We start from the raw sequence: 18773 nt of genomic DNA on the forward strand, positions 1-18773 counted from the left end.
ACACCCCCCCCCCCAAGTCAATAAACCCAAATCCCCTCCCCATCCAAAGCCCCATCACAGGGGCCTCCCAGGCCAGATACCCGCACCCCCCCACACACACACACATAGAGCCCAGCCCTGGGCCCCCCTTTGCCCAGATATCCACACACCCCAGAGCCCAGCCAAGGCCCCCCCAGCCCAGACACTCACCCTCCTCACTGCCACCCTCCAGAGCCCAGGGATCCAGAGGGAGAAACAGCCTGATGCTCGGTCCCAGGCTTGCACGGAGTTTCCTGTGCACCGCCCTCTCCTTCCCTCAGGACATGCTGGGAACTGCAGCTGTCAGGAACCCTCTAGATCCCTCCCCCTCTCCCTGGCAGGGTCTTCTACATGCCAGCTGGGCTCTGCTGGGTCCAGTAGTCCCTAGTGGCAGCCAGCAGCACTGCAACCCATTTCTGCATACACAACGTTAATTTCTGCAAAATCCTGCATTGCGCAGTGGCGCAGAATTCCCCCAGAAGCAAAGACTTGTATATAAAATACGATTACATAGCAAAGTCTGTAACTAAAAGAAAGTTGCATCAATCCTGCAACTTTTTGAGTTCTTGCCATTTGTATGAGTTTTTCAAGGGCTGCAATTTCTGATAAGTTTTATACCAGTCTCTGACTTCTAGAGACAAACTGTGTTTCCACTTTTGCAAAATAAGCCATTTGGCTACAAGTCCAGCCTAAAGGAACTAGAGTTTTTGACAATTTGTAAAGCCTCATTTCTATCTGCATCTGACCTCTGGCTTGTCTATGCAAATGTTTAGTTCACTCCAAGCTGGGGTGAGACATTAGCTGCACTAGCCAGCTGCAGTGTAACTGTTCACATACACCCTGCTGATGTGAACTAACAATCTGCCTATGTGCTTTGATTTAGGTCTGTTTCAAAGAAGACTAGATCAAAGCACTCTAACAAATTGTTAACATGCCTCCCCAGAGTAGACAAAGTTACACTGTAGTAGGTTAGTGAGAGCTAGAGTCAAACCACAGCTTTCTAAAGTCTAATTGTTTGTTTAGATAACCCCTAGCATGAGCGTTTCAGTGTTAAAGGAATATTATTAACATTTAAAATAAAGTTAGTTCTGTTACACTCTCTCTAACCGCCTTAATAATACACCTCTACCCCAATATAACGCTGCCTTCAGGAGCCAAAAAAATCTTACCATGTGTAACAGGGTTGTTACCCTACTCCTGCCTGAGGAGTTTAAAACAGCTCTGGCAGAGGGCTGGGGCAAAGGGAAAAGCTACTGGGCTGATTGGGGAAGTAGCCACAGCTGGGCCATGCCCCAATCAGGCCCTAGCTGGCCTGTATAAGAGGCTGGGAGCCAGAAGCTCAAGAGTCTCTCTGTGAGTGTAGAGAGAGAATGGCCTGGCTGCAGCATGTTTGAGATAGAGTATCTGAGGCCTTGTCTACACTACGAGAGTAGTTCGATTTTACTTGCATCGAATTTTTGTAATCGATATTGCAAAGTCGAACGTGTGTGTCCACACTAAGGACAGTAATTCGACTTTGTGCGTCCACACTAACGGTGATAGCGTCGACATTCGAAGCGGTGCACTGTGGTCAGCTATCCCACAGTTCCCGCAGTCCCCTCTGCCCATTGGAATTCTGGGTGTAGCCGGCAATGCCTTCTGGGTAACAAAATGAGTCGAGGGTGCTTTTGGGAAACTGTCGTCATCCGTCCATCACTCCCGCCCTCCCTCCCTGAAAGCGCCGGCGGGAAAACAGTTCGCGCGCTTTTCCAGTCATTGACAGCGCGGACGCCACTGTACTCCGAGCATGGAGCCCGCTGCGACCATCGCTGCAGTTGTGGCCGCTCTCAACGTCTCGCAGCTTATCATAAAGGTTTCCCTGAGGCAGATGCAGAAAAGTCAGGCAAGGAGGCTACGGCACCGCGGTGATGTCCTGAAGTCTGAGAGTAGCACAGACCTGTCAGAAAGCAGGCGACCCAGCGCCGAGGACATCACAGTGGCAATGGGTCATGTTGATGCCGTGGAACGGCGATTCTGGGCACGGGAGACAAGCACTGAGTGGTGGGACCGCATAGTGCTGCAGGTCTGGGATGAATCCCAGTGGCTGCGAAACTTTCGCATGCGGAAGGGAACTTTCCTGGAACTTTGTGAGTTGCTGTCCCCTGCCCTGAAGCGCAGTGACACCCGGTTGCGAGCTGCACTGAGTGTACAGAAGCGAGTGGCCATAGCCCTGTGGAAGCTTGCAACGCCAGACAGCTACCGGTCAGTCGCGAACCAGTTTGGGGTGGGCAAATCTACCGTGGGGGTTGTTGTGATGCAAGTAGCGAAGGCAATCGTTGATGTACTGCTGCCAAAGGTAGTGACCCTGGGAAACGTGGAGGCGATCATAGATGGCTTCGCAGCGATGGGATTCCCAAACTGCGGTGGGGCCATAGATGGAACTCACATCCCTATCCTGGCACCGGACCACCAGGCCACCCAGTACATTAACCGAAAGGGATACTTTTCCATGGTGCTGCAAGCACTGGTGGACCACAGGGGACGTTTTACCAACATCTACGTGGGATGGCCGGGCAAGGTTCATGACGCTCGTGTTTTCAGGAACTCTGGTCTGTTTAGACGGCTGCAACAAGGTATTTACTTCCCGGACCACAAAATAACTGTTGGGGATGTGGAGATGCCTATAGTCATCCTCGGGGACCCAGCCTACCCGCTAATGCCCTGGCTCATGAAGCCCTATACTGGCGCCCTGGACACTGAAAAAGAACTCTTCAACTACCGGCTGAGCAAGTGCAGAATGGTGGTGGAGTGTGCTTTTGGCCGTCTCAAGGGGAGATGGAGAAGCTTACTGACTCGCTGTGATCTCAGCGAAACCAATATCCCCATTGTTATAGCAGCTTGCTGTGTGCTCCACAATCTCTGTGAGAGCAAGGGGGAGACCTTTATGGCGGGGTGGGAGGTTGAGGAAAATAGCCTGGCTGGTGATTACTCACAGCCAGACAGCCGGGCGATTAGAAGAGACCAGCGGGAAGCACTGTGCATCCGGGATGCTTTGAAAGCAAAGTTCCTGAGTGAGCAGGGTAACCTGTGATTTTATAGTTTGTGTACTGAGAAGCTAAACCTGCCCCCGTTTCTTTACCCAGGTAATGTTGACTATCCTATCCAGTTACATACCCCCTTCACCCCCCCTCCAACACACGTGTCGAAATAAAAATAGTTCTACTTTGTTAAAGCACACCGTTTTCTTTAATACTGTTTTAGCGGGAATTTTTTAAAACTGGGACGCAGACTGTGGTGCGGGGCGGGTCTAGTGTTGTGATGCGAATGCAGCTTCTAAACTCAAGGATTGACAGGCTCCGCTGCGGTGGGATGCTTGTTTCAACGGAGCCTGTCACCCCTCCTGATCGGGACTGTGTGTATGGGAGGTCTATTTGACTTTGTGGCAGGGGGAGGACGGTTACAGATCCCATGCTGTGTGGCTCTGTGATCCTGTCTAAGGACCGGCGCTTAAGATCTGTAACTGCCCTCCCCCGCCACAAAGTCACAGAGCAACCCACCCCCCCCAACATTACATCAAAACAACCTCCCAGACTAACCGGGGCAACTAGTCACTGCATCACTGCACTGTGTATGTGCCCTGCTGCTGTGCCTGCCCCCGACTATGTACCCTGCCAAAGGAGACTGTCCTGTCCAATTTCCAACCCCCTTTCCCCTCCTCCTCCAAAAGAACATGATTGAAACAGTAGTTAACAGAAACGAATTTTTTATTATCAACTACACATGGCATTGGGAGGTGAAACTTGGACGTGGGCTTGTGTCAGGCGGGAAGGAAAGAACTTTTCAAATTTTGGGAAATGAGAGCCTTCTGCTACTAGAGCTCTCTGCAGGGGTGGAGTGAGAGTTAGCAGGGACTCTGCCGCCTCTCCTTCTTTGCACTTTGGGTGAGGTGGGTATGGGACTTGGTGGCGGGGGAGGGCGGTTAGAGATGGACTGCAGCGGGGCTCTGTCCTCCTGCCTCCGTTCCTGCAGAACATCCACAAGGCGCCGGAGCGTGTCCGTTTGCTCCCTCAGTAGTCCAAGCAGCGTTTGAGTCGCCTGCTGGTCTTCCTGCCGCCACCTCTCCTCCCGATCCATGTTGGCTTGGTGCATTCGGGTCAAGTTCTCCCGCCACTGGGTCTGCTGTGCTGCCTGGGCTTGGGAAGAGGCCATAAGCTCAGAGAACATGTCCTCCCGTGTCCTCTTCTTCCTACGCCTAATCCGCGCTAGCCTCTGGGAGTGTGATTCCAGGCTAGGTTGTGAGACAGTCGCAGACGGGGCTGTGGAAATGGGAAAAAGGGAGTGAATTCCTCTGAAAGATAAATGTAGTTGTGAACAAAGAACATAGTCTTTCTCTGTGAACAAGACCATGCACAGCACCTTTCACATGCGCACTCAGCACAAGGTCGAATTCTCGGCCTTCGCATTCTGTGCCTGGGGTCTTGAACAGCACATTTGAGAAGCGAGGCAGCACAACGGAATTTCTGTTGCAGGCAGACATGGTAAGCCGTACACTTGTGGCAGTTTAAAACTTTTATATTACCACTGGCCTCATTTCACATTTAAATCAATGTCAGTCCCTGCTGCCAGCAATCCGGCAAGCGGGAACTCTGCCCCTGTCCCACCCCCTCGCGGCTGTCCCCGGGAATGATCCCTTTCGGCTGCCCCTCTCCCGCCTCCACCGCGTGGCTGCAAACCAGCGGTGACAGTTCTGTAAAGGAACGGGAAAGCAGTCCCAACACTAACATTCCCCTACCTAATTAAAAGCAGGTCACCATGGCCGACATCACCCTGATGAGGATCTCCGAGAGCGACAAAGAGAGAATGCTCCGGGAAAGCCTCCAAAGACCAGGGCCGTATGCCGCCCTGCTGTGCAGAGCAATGATCCCCGAGTACCTGATAATCTCGTGGCGCGGCAACGTGTCGTACTTCGGAGGACCCAATAAGGCCGCTCTCCCCAAGAACCTCATGCAACGGCTTTCAAGTTACCTCCAGGAGAGCTTCATCGAGATGTCCCAGGAGGATTACTGCTCTATCCCCGCACATATAGACCGCATTTTACTGTAGCTGCAGTAGCAGGGAATACACAGTAGAGCGGCTTGTGCAGGACAATCACTGAAAACCGGACATTGCTAGATTTCTTTTCAAAACTTGCACTGCCCCTTACTAAACCGTTAAGCGCCTAGGGCACACTAATCATGAACAACCCATTCTTTTAATTGTTAATATTCCAGTTTTGTTAAAAATAAATGTTTAGATGTTTACAACACTTACTGGCTGATCCTTCACCAGATTCTGTGTCCGGGGTAATGGCTGGGGACGCTTCGTAGGGGATCTCTGTAAGGGTGATGAAGAGATCCTGGCTGTCGGGGAAATCAGCGTTGTGAGAGCTGCCAACTGCCTCGCCCTCCTCATCTCCTTCCTCATCTTCCCCGTCCCCTAACATGTCTGAGGAACCGGCCGTGGACAGTATCCCATCCTCAGAGTCCACGGTCACTGGTGGGGTAGTGGTGGCGGCAGCACCGAGGATGGAATGCAGTGGATGGATGTCTGGGGATGGGATCCGGAGCGTCCGTTTGCCTCTTTGGTCTTCTGGTAGCCTTGTCTCAGCTCCTTGATTTTCACGCGGCACTGCGTTGCATCCCGGCTGTATCCTCTCTCTGCCATGTCTTTAGAGATCTTCTCGTAGATCTTTGCATTCCTTCTTTTGGATCGCAGCTCGGAAAGCACGGACTCATCGCCCCACACAGCGATGAGATCCAAGACTTCACGATCAGTCCATGCTGGGGCTCTCTTTCTATTCCCAGACTGCACGGCCATCACTGCTGGAGAGCTCTGCATCGTTGCCAGTGCTGCTGTGCTCGCCACGATGTCCAGACAGGAAATGAGATTCAAACTGGCCAGACAGGAAAAGGAATTCAAATTCAAATTTTCCCGGGGCTTTTCCTGTGTGGCTGGTCAGAGCATCCGAGCTCGCACTGCTGTCCAGAGCGTCAACAGAGTGGTGCACTGTGGGATAGCTCCCGGAGCTATTAGCGTCGATTTCCATCCACACCTAGCCTAATTCGACATGGCCATGTCGAATTTAGCGCTACTCCCCTCGTCGGGGAGGAGTACAGAAGTCGAATTAAAGAGACCTCTATGTCGAACTAAATAGCATCGCAGTGTGGACGGGTGCAGGGTTAATTCGATTTAACGGCGCTAACTTCGACATAAACGCCTAGTGTAGACCAGGCCTGAGTGGAGCAGGGTTGTAGGGTTACCATACGTCCGGATTTCCCCGGACATGTCCTCCTTTTGTGTGCTAAAAATAGCGTCCGGGAGAATTTGTAAAGCACTCACAATGTCCGGGATTAGCAGAGAGTGGCTGGGAGGGCTGCAGGGAAGTCCCGGGCTGGACTCAGGAGCAGCTGTAGAGGAGCCGGATCCGCCCTGCATTCTGAGCCAGCAGCTGCCTTGCAGCCCAGTCCGGCAACACTGTGCAGGGCCAGACCGGGTTTTGTTGTGCAGGGCCAGACCGGGTTTTGTTGTGCTGGGGAGCTCAGCCACGTGTCCGGCTCGGCTGCACAGAGCCCAACACTCTGTTCTGAGCAGCAGGGTAAGGAGGTCAGGGGGCAGGAAGGTTCTGGAGGTGGAGGTCAAGAAACGGGGGGGGCTTTTTGGGGGGAGTGGAGAAAGTTTTGGGCAGTCAGGGTACAGGTAGGGGGTAGGGTCCTGGGGGGCAGTTGGGGGGGGTCTTAGGAGGGGGCAGTTAGGGGACAAGGAGCGGGGGGGGGTAGGGGGCTGGGAGTTCTGGGGGGGAGCTGTCAGGGGGCAGGAGTGGAGAGAGGGATCGGAGCAGTCAGGGGACAGGGAGCAGAGGGGTTTAGATGGGTTGGGAGTTCTGGGGGGGGCTGTCAGGGGGCAGGAGTGCGGAGAGGGATCGGAGCAGTCAGGGGACAGGGAGCAGAGGGGTTTAGATGGGTTGGGAGTTCTGGGGGGGGGCTGTCAGTGGGTGGGGAGTGGTTGGATGGGGCGTGGGAGTCCCAGGGGTCTGTCTGGGGGTGGGGGTGTGGATAAAGGTTGGGGCAGTCAGGGGACAAGAGGCAGGGAGGCTTAGATAGTCCTGGGGGGCAGTTAGGGGCAGGGGTCCCAGGAGGGGGTAGTCAGGGGACAAGGAACGGGGGGAGGGTTGGGAGGTCGGGGGGGGCGGGAAGTGGGAGGGGCAGGGGCGGGGCTAGGGCGGGGCTCCTCCCGTCCTCTTTTTTGCTCGCTGAAATATGGTAACCCTAGGGTTGGGGAAAGGCTGGGGAGCCCCAGCCTGGAAAGCCCCTGGCTGTGGCCTAGGGGAAGGCCAAGGGGTACTAGGGGTTGTAGAGGGCAGCCCAGGGTTAGGCCAAGGCAGCAGGTCCAAACCCTCCTTGCCAGTGATGAGTGGCCTATGCTGCGGTCTGCCCCAGGGGCTAGTTGGTGACTGGCAGTGGCCTAGTGCTGAGGCAAGGGGGGGGGAGGTAGTGGGTGGGGGTTCCTCTGGGAGGGGAGACCTAGTGTGTGGGTACTGGGGTTCTGGGAAGGACACAGGAGCCTGAGGAAGAGGACAGGTGGATCACTGGCCTGCAGAGGGTGCTCCAGAGGCTGGAGAGCTAATTCCCTGGACAACCAGCAGGAGGTGCTGCAGGGGTGAGTCTGGACCCTCTACACTGTGTTATAGGTGAAACTGCGTTATATCGAACTTGCTTTGATCCGCTGGAGCACGCACCCCCCCCCCCCCCCCCGAGCGCCGCTTTACCACGTTATATCTGAATTTGTGTTATATCGGATTGCGTTATATCAGGGTAGAGGTGTACTGTCATGTTATTGCTGGAAGAAACAGAACTGTGGAGCTTCCCTCTTAGCAATGAAAAACAAGTGTTTATTATTTAGTTTGAAAGAAAGAGAGAGAGAGAATGTTAGCACACTAGCTTAATTACACTAAAAGAGAATCCTTTAGGGAAAGACCTATGTAGTCTGGCTTCTATCCAACAAAGCACTTGAAAACTTGAGCAGTCTCATTGAAGTCAATGGAATTACCTATATGCTCCTAGTTAAGCACATTCTTGAGACTTTGCTGGATTGTGGCCAGAGTGCTCAGCATCTTGTAAGCTTGAAGTGCAGCATACACTTGCCCATGTTTTCTACTTGCTTAGTACTGCCTGAAGGTATGATTTCAATTTTTTTAATTAGGAGTGGATTGGAATTACTGTCTAGAATTTGAACATATCATCTATTCATTGTCTTGGCTTTTCATAAGGGGCCCTGATGCTGATAGCCTGGATGACCACAGGAAGTATAGGAATGATATTTGCTAAGTATCTGAAGAATGCTATCGGAAAAACTCTCCTTGGCAAAGATATTTGGTTTCAGGTATGTAAATAAATGGAACAAAAACTATCAATTACTAGTTTCAGAGTGTATTTTTCACTTCATTCATCTGATGAAGTGGGTTCTAGCCCATGAAAACTTATGCCCAAATAAATTTGTTAGTCTCTAAGGTGCCACAAGGACGCCTCGTTGTTTTTATCAATGACTATAACACTATCACTGACAAAATGAAATGATACAATGGGCAAACGAGTAAAAAGAAACTCTGATAAGATTGTTTTCTCTATTTCTTCTATCATTTTGTAGTGGAACTGGAGAAGCCATTTCTAAACAATAACTGATCAAAGGGCAGTATGTGTACACACACTCTCAAAATGCATAGGTCATCCCATTTATTAGAAAAAAAACATCTGGAACCTTTATATTCCGTAAATGGTTATGAACAATGACTATATTAACAAAAACCAGGGTTGGTAGCACTCAAAACAAAGTAGAATGATTCTCTAGCCTACAAAGAGACTAAATGTGTAGCAAATATTATTCATTATGAATAGTTTGACCAGCTCTAATGTTTGAAGAGAGTATTTAAACAATGTTGAATACTACAGAACATCACAATCATATGCATGACATTGTTTTGGTTAACAAGAAGGAGAAAATGAGATCAATGCACTATAGGAAATAAAAGACCAACACAGGAAAGTTCTTGCATGATATAAAGAATGCCAGGTTACACCTCTTGCTCTCCTCTTTTTGTAGGGTTTATTCCAGAGTAAGGAATAGGCATGTCAATAGTGTGAGGGGGTAGAGCTGGATGACAGTGCACTCTAGTACCTCTGTGGCAGCTCTAATTTTTGCCGGGGAACCATTTTTGCACCCATATGCGCTCAGGGTTAGAGAAGGTATAACAGGTAGCTTAGAACCACCTTTGCCTCCCCTTCCTGCAGTGATGCCAAGCTTGGATCTAAAGTTGTAAAATAATCACTCTTAACGAAAATTTTGTTTGAATTTCCTCACTATTACTAAAGAAATTAAAGAGGGTCATCGTAGACACCACATGACTTGTAATGCCTCATCGCAAGCATGGAAGTTAAGAACAAGCTCTGAATTTATTGCCTTAATTTGGTGGTTCGACCACAGCTATTAGCTGAATTGTTAGAAGTTCTTTTGTATTTCATGTGTCTAAGTTATGGCTATTCACAACTGTTCAATGGAAGGTACTGCCATCAAAAGATTGTCACACAGTTCTATGGGAAGTCTCATTGAAAGTCTCCTTCTCTGTGCAATAGACCTCTGTGTAGTAAAATTAATACACAGTGACTGTGCTGCCCGGAGTGTTCAGAGTGATGCATTTACTTGACATGATTCACAAGAAGCTGTTATCCGGAGGATCTCTTAATCCCAGGGGTGTTGGTCAGACTCTTGACCATTGAATGTATTTATTTGATGTTCATGGTAGATTCAGGTTCTTGAGAAAGGAAGCTTTCATTGAAAAATCCCAGGTTATGAACTCTTTTTAAAGGAGTCTATGGAAGTCCTAGCCCCAGTCCATGTGGTTGAGAAGATTGTTCTGCATTGGGAAGGCTATGTAGTGCTGTTCTTCTCCGCCTGAAATGGCAGCTAAGACAGGCATGAACTGCCTTATTTATTTAACTTATGTTGATTCTGAAGCTTAACAATGGCACTTAAGGGCCATATTTTTCAAATGTAGCCATGCCATCTCATGCCTAATTTGGACATGTAGTTACCATGATTGTCATAGAAATTGAGCAATTGCACACCCAAGTGGTCAGTTGTCATCAGTGGGAGTTCTGCCATGAGTCAAGGCCAATATATCACCCTAAATTTGTAGGCTCTTGCTGTGGAGCACAGTTAAACATAATTCAGCCTTCTTCATATAATGAATGTGACACTCCCATTCTACATGCTATTACTGTGTATTGGAACCAGATTTTTCCCTTTTTTGGAAAATGGTGCAGACAGAAATATGCTTATTTTTGTGCAATCGACATAGCAGTCAAAAAGTGTTTCTCTGGTTAGAAAACCATACACATCTTGAAACCATAAAGGTGCCCAATGCATTGCTTGGGTTATATATGTATGACATGATGTGAACAGGGAGATGAAGATAATTTGAACATTGTATGGCAGAGGTGGGCAAACTACGGCCTACAGGACTTTCCTGCCCGGCCCCTGAGCTCCTGGCCCGGGAGGCTAGCCCTCAGGCCCTCTCCCTCAGCCCACCATGCCGCTGGTGCAATGCTCTGGGTGGCCAGGCAGCGCAGCTGCAGAGCCCAGCCTGACCCAGTGCTGTGTGTTGCACTGTGGCGTGGCTGGCTCCAGCTAGGTGGTGTGGCTGTAGCGCCGCCAGCCACCGGTGCTCCAGGCAGCGCGGTAAGGGGGCAGGGAGCAGGGGAGTTCGGGGTGTGGATAGGGGTTGGGGTGGTCAGGGAACAGGGGGGTTGAATGGGGGCAGGGATTCTGGGGGGCAGTCAGGAAGGAGCGGGGGGGATTGGATGGGGTGGTGGGGGGCAGTCAGGGGAAAGGGAGCGGGGGGGGTTGGATAGAGGGCAGGGAAGTTTGGGGTGGGGGTGTTGAGGGTCGGTGGTCAGAGGGCAGGGAACAGGGGTTGAATGGGTGCAGGGGTCCCGGGGGGCAGTCAGGAAGGGGGGGGTTGGATGGGGCAGCAGGGGGCAGTCAGGGGTGGGTGTTTCAGGGGCAGTCAGGGGACAGAGCGGGAGGGATGGATGAGGCAGGGGTCCTGGGGGGGGGAGGAACCATCAGGGAACAGGGTGGTTGGATGGAGCAGGAGTCCCAGGGGGTGCTGTCAGGGGGCAAGAAGCAGGAGAGGGGATAGGGAGCAGGGGTCGGGCCATGCCTGGTTGTTGCAGGAGGCACAGCCTCCCCTAACCAGCCTTCCATACTATTTCCAAAACCCAATGTGGCCCTGAGGCCAAAAAGTTTGCCCACCCCTGTTGTATAGCGTCATTAGCTATGTTTTTTGCTGAGTAGACTGAATTGCCTCAGAACCTGATATGCTAACCAAGGGTGGTGTTACATAGTGCTACCAGCAGATGGAGACAGAATATATAAACTTTACAAAGAGTACCATAGCAGCTGAACTGTACCCCATTCCTCCCTGTCTCCCAGCAGCTGGGATTATCTTCTCACCAGCTGGACTAAGCGGTTTGGTTTCTCACACTACAGTTTTCAGTTTCACAGAGATCACTTAAAGCAAAATGTTCTAATTTGGGGCTAGATTGTACAACCCTTACTCACCCAGGAAAGCACCAACCCAGATGGTCCCAGTGACTTTGGCATGAGGGTATACAATCCGTGAGGCCCTTTGGTACCCAAAGTTGGACATCTTGGGGCAGTTCTTCAGCTGGTGAAAATTATCAGAGCTCCACTGAAATCAAAGGAGCTGCGACAATTTACACTAGCTATGGATCTATCGCATAATTACTGACCCAATTTTCAGAGGTTCAAAATTGATCTTCCACAACTCCCATTGATCTGAAAATGTTGACCTTAGTTTTTAATGTAACATACTCCATGGCATAGTTTTATTTTCTTTTCCCCTTTGCTCATAATGGAAGTCTCCATAGAAAGCAGCTGACCATTTTTAGTATCTTTACTTCCTCCTCAGAGGCAAAATTCTCTCCTTTTGCTTTATGTAGATTTCTGAAATTATTAATTAAATGTAAGCCCTTGGTTTGATAAGTATGTTAGTTACAGATATTTTAATAGTTTGGGATAGGCTGGTAAACCCAAGAATTCAATTTCTGCTACTTAATCGTGTGACCTGCTGTATGGGAGTTTTTTAGAAATTCAAATATTGACAATAAAAGGAGTTAATTCATTGACCTGCAGAGAGACATTTTGCAAACTGTTTATAAAGAAGCTAGTTGTCAAACACTAACTAATACACTGTCTTTTAGTGGTGCCATTAAAAATGAAAGAAATTCTATGTTCAGACAAGACACACAGATAGGTGAAGCTGCATTAATCAATGGATAATCAAAGGCAGAAGTAGAATAATATTTTTCACCTCTTTAAGTGAACCTTAACCTTAATATGTATGGTTAGAGACAAAGTTGGTTAACTGGCTTACAACCTCTTACAAATTTCCAATATCTAACCAACTGAACTTTTTCAGTTGTATACTAACACAAAAATTCTTCAACTTGTGCTATTGCAACAAAATAACAAACACATTAATATATACTATGGATGAGTTTAATAACCTGTAATCTGTTTTTACTTAGATTCATTTGTCTCTGATGGTGATAACTGTCGCAGAAACAATAACTGCCTTCGTACTAGCCTTTGTAGCAGTAATGGGATGGGCTAATGTAAGTTTTACCCAGTATCTCCCCACCAACTTTCTTGGTTAACACATTATAGAAAATATTTCCTTCTCATTTTTGTCTTCAAATGTAAATACAGAACTGAGTGTTCACTAAAGACCTTCCAGTGTACAACCCACTGCTGTTAGATTGTTATGCCCTTTTGCTAGTTTAAGAAGATTGTTCTTACGCAATATAATCTCTCGTCATGGTAGTCATATTCTAGACACAAAACATCCTGCAGTTTGGCAGGGGGTTAGACTAGATGACCCTGGTGGTACCTTCTAACCCTATGATTCTATGATCCCCTTTATTTATTTCTTGCCATTATGATGTACTGAGTAACTGAAGTAATTTCTCTACCTGTTCTGTCTTCCACATTTCACCTCTTATCTCTCCTTGTTTGTTTCACATCTCAGCTATATACATGCCTTCTCTCCCTATCATGGAAATCTGCTTACCTTATTCTTGTCAGAGATCAGCCTGAATCAGAGGCTTAGAGCCAAACCCTCTGAAGCCCTGAAACTTTTGGAAAGTTTGTGTCCAAACATCACATCTATGACGGGGCTATCTATGTAATTACCCTGAATCAGAACTTCTCACAACCTTGTGAAGCTTCAGTTCTGGAATCCAGGTTGTGTAATTCATGTTGCAATTACAGGTCCTGATCCTGCGAAGGGATTACTTCACTCCTTTCTCCTGAGCAGAGTGCCACTGATGGCAATGGGACTGCAGTGGGAGTAAAGGTGTGCACGTGCAGATCCCTTTACAGGATCAGGGCCATATAGCTACTTACCTAACTCCCTTTCTGTAATGTGTTTCTTATCTCACCATGTAACATACTGTAACACATGATCCTATTTTTCTTTTTCCTATCAAAACAGTTTTCCTTTAACAAAAAATGCTGCTCAGCATAACCAGTACTACCTAAAGTTTGGAGGAAAAGGGTTAGGATAAGAGATTCTGATTATTATTCTTACTTACATTATCAGTCTGCTTTGTTTCCCCATCTTTGTGGGGGAGTGTGGAACTTATTTCAATACTTTACATAATGTGGAGCTAAAACTATAGATTTCTGCAAGGAAAAATAAATTTAAAGATTCATTACTATACACTCATCCTTTGATGGATTTACAGTGAAATTTAAGGGCCAGATTCTACTTCCAGTTGGACCAGAATAAATCTGGAGTGACTTGACTTCAGTAGACCCATTCCAGTTTTATTCTGGTATAACTGAGCATGATTCGGCCCCAAGTTGTCAGGAAGCATCTTTAAAAGTAGCGATTAAGAAACCAAATCCCAGACATCAATGCTATGTGCTGATCTCTTCCATAGGATGCAGAAGCCCATGCTGTCATCGGATGCATTGTCATGATTCTTTCTTTCTTTCAACCAGTGATAGCTTTTTTTCGGCCTTCTCCTCAAAGTAAAAGGTATGTACATCTAAGCGATCCAATAGAATGGACTTTTAAACCTGGGCATTTATTAAAAAGACTTATAAAGTTGTTATACTGTGAATATATCCAGTTGGAGCACACATTGTATATAGGATTTTTAAAGCCAAATCATGAGGTGATGATTTGCTGGAAGTTAGTTGGAGCAAAGAAGCGTGCAACATCATGAGGAGACAGTCCTTTGAATCCAGCTGCTCACTTCTGGGATTTACGCAGGGCTTCTTTGCAACAAAATAGAAAAATAAGTGTAGTCACTATGGCTTCCACTCACTTTTAAAGGTAATCTACATAAGAGTTTTGTATGCTTCTTGCTATTAGAAATTCACATCCTGTCTATGCTGGGAGACTGAATGGAGAACTAGTGGAATGGTGCTATCACAAGAGTCAATGAGGGAAGGAAGAGATTTTCACTGAGACTGTTTAAAACTTATTGTTTGGTTTTGTGAAGACCTACAGAACTCAACTAATTCACTATTCTGGAGAAAGAGACTTTGTTAAAGATGCAGCCATCCAATCCTTTCCATATACAGCCTGGAGGTCCTCCAGCAAACTAGGGGGGGCAAGCTAGACTTAGCCCATGGTAAACAAACAAAATAACCCTAAAAGCCAAGCAGCAGAAACAAATACTAAGTCTTACCAGCCTTCTTCCTATATTAAAAAGAAGGGAAAGGAAACCAGTCCAATTAAAAATATCCTCCCTGCTCCACCCAGGGTCTGTGTGGTGGCAATAAGATACTTCCCCCTATTTGAGGATTATCTTCCTCTCCACCACACTGTGAGTGTGGCTTGTCCCATTCTGTGTACCTTTCCGCTCCTCCATGCCTGCTTGCTTCTCAATATCAGAAGGCTTGCCCTGCCCCCCCCCCCACTCCAATGTGGCCAGAGTCTCAATATGACAGAGGATTAAGGTGGGTCTGACGCTCCTTTACCCTTCTACATGACCAGATAAGAGCTGTGGGAACATAACCCCTAAACCCAGATTGCTACTACAGTGGCCTCTCCCTAGAACAAGTGGCGTACTTTGACAAGCCGGTGCACATGATCTGCCCATGGCCTTCTTCTGATAAATCTAACCCATGCAGAATTAACAAGCTATTGCATGACTGATTGCTTTTGGATGTTAGGAAAGCAGCTTACCCAAGACTTTGCTGTCACTGTTTTAAGCAATGCTTATGGGTGGTAAGTAGTCATCGGTATACCTACCTTTGGATACAAGGTCATATTAGTTTTCATTTAGATCAAAGAGCTCTGTGAGCCTTTTAGGATCTGCAACAACTTATTTGTTATGCATAAAAGATTTTGACTCAAGTGTGTTGATTGGCTCGTTCACTTAAACCACAAATTGGAATGATAGCTCAGATTCATCAGGTCTCGTATTTTCACTTACAAAAAATTGACATCTCACTTCATTACATAGCTCTTCCAGTCCACTCTTGATACATCTTTCTACTACAGATGAGTCAGCCAAAACTCCGTATTCAGACACCCTTGAAATTTGGGGAGTGTTAATTATTTTTTTCATGCATTTGAGAGAACAATCAATCTTGAAGTTTTAGGGTCACAACAAGTAATATGTGATGGATTTATCAGACTCTGGACATTCTCTACTGGTACCTACCAGATAGGAACTATAATTTGGAATTGGATTATAAAAGGCAAGTGAGCAATCTTTGGGAGGTAAAGAGATAGTGTCTAGAAGGATGAGGAGGGCAGCAGGAGGAAACTGCAAAAAGTGGGAGAAGATGAGAGGATCTTGAAAAGGCGGCTACTTGTGTACAGCATAATAAGCATTCAGTAACAGACTGCAAAAACAATTGTGGTTTTTTTTTAATGAGACGTGCCTTTTGCAGTTCTCTACAGGGAAATCCCTCCTATGTGAGCCATCTGCCATTTCTTTCCTGGCGTTCAGTTGAAAAAGGATCTAAAGGCATCTAACACCCTTAGGAACCTACAGTGTTTCCCTGAGGGATTTATTATCTCAAGAGTTTTGAAAAACTAGTCTGGCATATTATTCACTGTCTGTTTTTTGAAGTAAAATTTTACTATGTCACACTACTGTCACATAAAAGAACAATAATATTTAACACCATTTCTATTGCACCAACAGGAGATTTATCTTTAACTGGTTTCATGCTCTAAATGCTTTTGTCATAAAAGTTCTGGCCGGTGAGTTGTTTTAATATTTAAATGTTCATATAACTACTACAGATTCCCCTTTGGAGTGCCCATATATTCAGACTAGAACTATTGAACTGAGTTTATAATTCCATTTTTAATCATCTTATTGATCAATTTTTCAGGGGAGGCAGGTCTGGGAGTCAGGATAAGGACTGGTTGAAAAAATTTCATCAAACTGTTTAACAATTGTTTTTTTTATTAAACTACTTTTCACAAAAAAGTAGTTTAATGAGCATCTGCTTCCTACAGAATTTTTCATTTAAACACTTTGAAAGTTTTCAGTTGTCCATTTTGGCTAAAATGAAATAATTCAATTGAGAAATGCTACTGCAGTTCTCATCAGAGTTGTAGTTCAGTTATTTAATGTCCCCATTTTCCTCTTTCAGCTAAGCTCCCAAACTTGACTACATCTCCCATGGTACACCAGACATGGGACTCCACTGATGCATCAAGATGAGAGATTTTGGTGCATCACGGGAGATGCAGTCTGACCAAAGAATCCTGTCTGGAGAGGAGAATGGGGACATGAAGAACTTAAACTACAACTTCAATGAGGTGTGCATTTCCAAATTAAAGTATTGTGGTTTTCAGCCAGTTTTCACCAGTAGGTCAAATGTGGAAATTTTCACCAGTGGAAAATTTCAACAAAAACAATTTTTGTCATTTACATTGACATTTTCCATGGGGGAGGAGGGATGTCCATTTGTCAGGATTCCTGCATTCTATTCCCAGCTCTCCCACCAATTTGCTGTTACCTTGAGCAAGTGTCTTAATTTCTCTGTTCTCAGTTGCCCCACTGCAAATTGCTTAAAATATTACAAAGAGCCTGATTCAGAGTCCACTGAGGTCAATTGAAAGACAATGGGTGCTATATCAAGCTCTTACTTCACAAGTATTTAAACTTAATTAGCATTGAAAGGTCTTCCGATGTAAAGTGCAATAATAGTGAAGATGATGATGATTATAATTATGACTAATAATTAACGTGGGTTCTTATGTCATCTAAAGTTAATTCTTAGCATTCTCTATTTTGTTTGCCTTAATTATATTTTGAACATACAGGTAATGCACGGATTCAACTTGAGTCATGAATTTTTAAGCACAAAAAACGCAGCAAAAGTAAAGAAATTATAACACCTTAAACATTTTTAGAACATTAATTGAATTTGTTTTACCAAATGTTGTATTGGCATGAAACTGGAGCATATGGATGCTTTTACATACGGAAGTGATTACTTTTCTAACAGTAACCAGTACACATCATCCTCACAGGGCCATTAGTCAGGAGTGGTAGGGAGTGCCATGAACTGGAGATAGAAGAGTCATTAGTATCTGTGTGTGACAGGGGGGCCTCTAGGCACTTCTGATTTGCTGAATAAGCACCCATCCTACTCCCCAAGCCCTGGCTCCACATGCTGCACTCAGAGCACTTAGTGGTTAAGTGCTTTCCTGAATGAAGAAGACTCTCATCAGCTCTTCTCTCTTCCAAGTGCAATGCCCTGCTACTCCACTTGTGGCATTCACTTACCCAATCTCCATAGGATCAAAGCACTGAGGTCAGGAGCTAACTATCTGCTTTTACGGCATATCATCTTGGCTGACGCACAGGGAATTAAATGGGGGCCAGGGGCAGAAGTTTCTACAGCTTGAGCTGTACCTGATTCATATCCTCTGTAGGTTGGGCACAGAGGATCTGTAAAATACACCTACTAGTGGGTTACATCACCATTATTAATGCTGCTTTCCAAGCTTCTGAATAGTATTTCCAGATCAAACAATCACACTTGAAAATGTCTATTGAAATTGTGAATGGAGTCCATAATCAATGGTTTTATATCAAGTGTGTGTTGCTTTGTTTTGTTGCTCTTTAGTTGCTGTCATATTTCTGGGACTTCAGATGCTTGACCCATCTCCCAGCCGATGGATGGTCAAAACTATGGGAGGATTTGTAGGATGGGAGGCATTGGTGTACATAACGCTTGATGCAAATGCTTGGTTGAAAAAGAAAGGTAAAGCTCAGCCACAATTCATATAAAGAAATGTTTTTCTTTTAGCAAAGGCAAGAAGTAAAATGAAGACTCATAATTCTCTTGGTTATATTTTTCAGAGAAATATGAAGATTCACATAGGAAGGTAATGTTGATATCACATTTTAAAACACTAATGAGGTGTAAAATGTTTTATTTTTCATACCACTGAAAATACATTTTGCATCACTTTGGGATGTGATCTTGTCAGATCTCTTGAGTTAACTGGAGTTAAGCTGAGTCAATACTCAAATGGGAAACCACCACACAAAACCCAGAGTGCTGCAGGAAGATGAATTCATAGATTTATTTTTTTAAGGCCTGAATTATGATCACCTAGTTTAGCCTCCTACATCAGGCCCTTAGTGCATATTTTCAAAAGACCTCCAATC

General features: G+C 46.2%; 1 protein-coding gene across 1 annotated transcript in view; it reads left to right on the forward strand.

Moving 5' to 3' along the window:
- LOC101951894 (putative ferric-chelate reductase 1) overlaps positions 1-18773 on the forward strand; it is a 53493-nt gene that overhangs the window by 32803 nt on the left and 1917 nt on the right. Inside the window, exons 11-16 of the mRNA XM_065555629.1 lie at positions 8303-8415; positions 12642-12728; positions 14058-14155; positions 16284-16342; positions 18226-18363; positions 18462-18487. Coding sequence (XP_065411701.1) covers positions 8303-8415; positions 12642-12728; positions 14058-14155; positions 16284-16342; positions 18226-18363; positions 18462-18487 — 521 coding nt within the window. The remainder of the gene's footprint in view (positions 1-8302; positions 8416-12641; positions 12729-14057; positions 14156-16283; positions 16343-18225; positions 18364-18461; positions 18488-18773) is intronic.

This window comes from Chrysemys picta, chromosome 8 (assembly GCF_011386835.1).
Source record: "Chrysemys picta bellii isolate R12L10 chromosome 8, ASM1138683v2, whole genome shotgun sequence".
Taxonomy (NCBI): domain Eukaryota; kingdom Metazoa; phylum Chordata; order Testudines; family Emydidae; genus Chrysemys; species Chrysemys picta.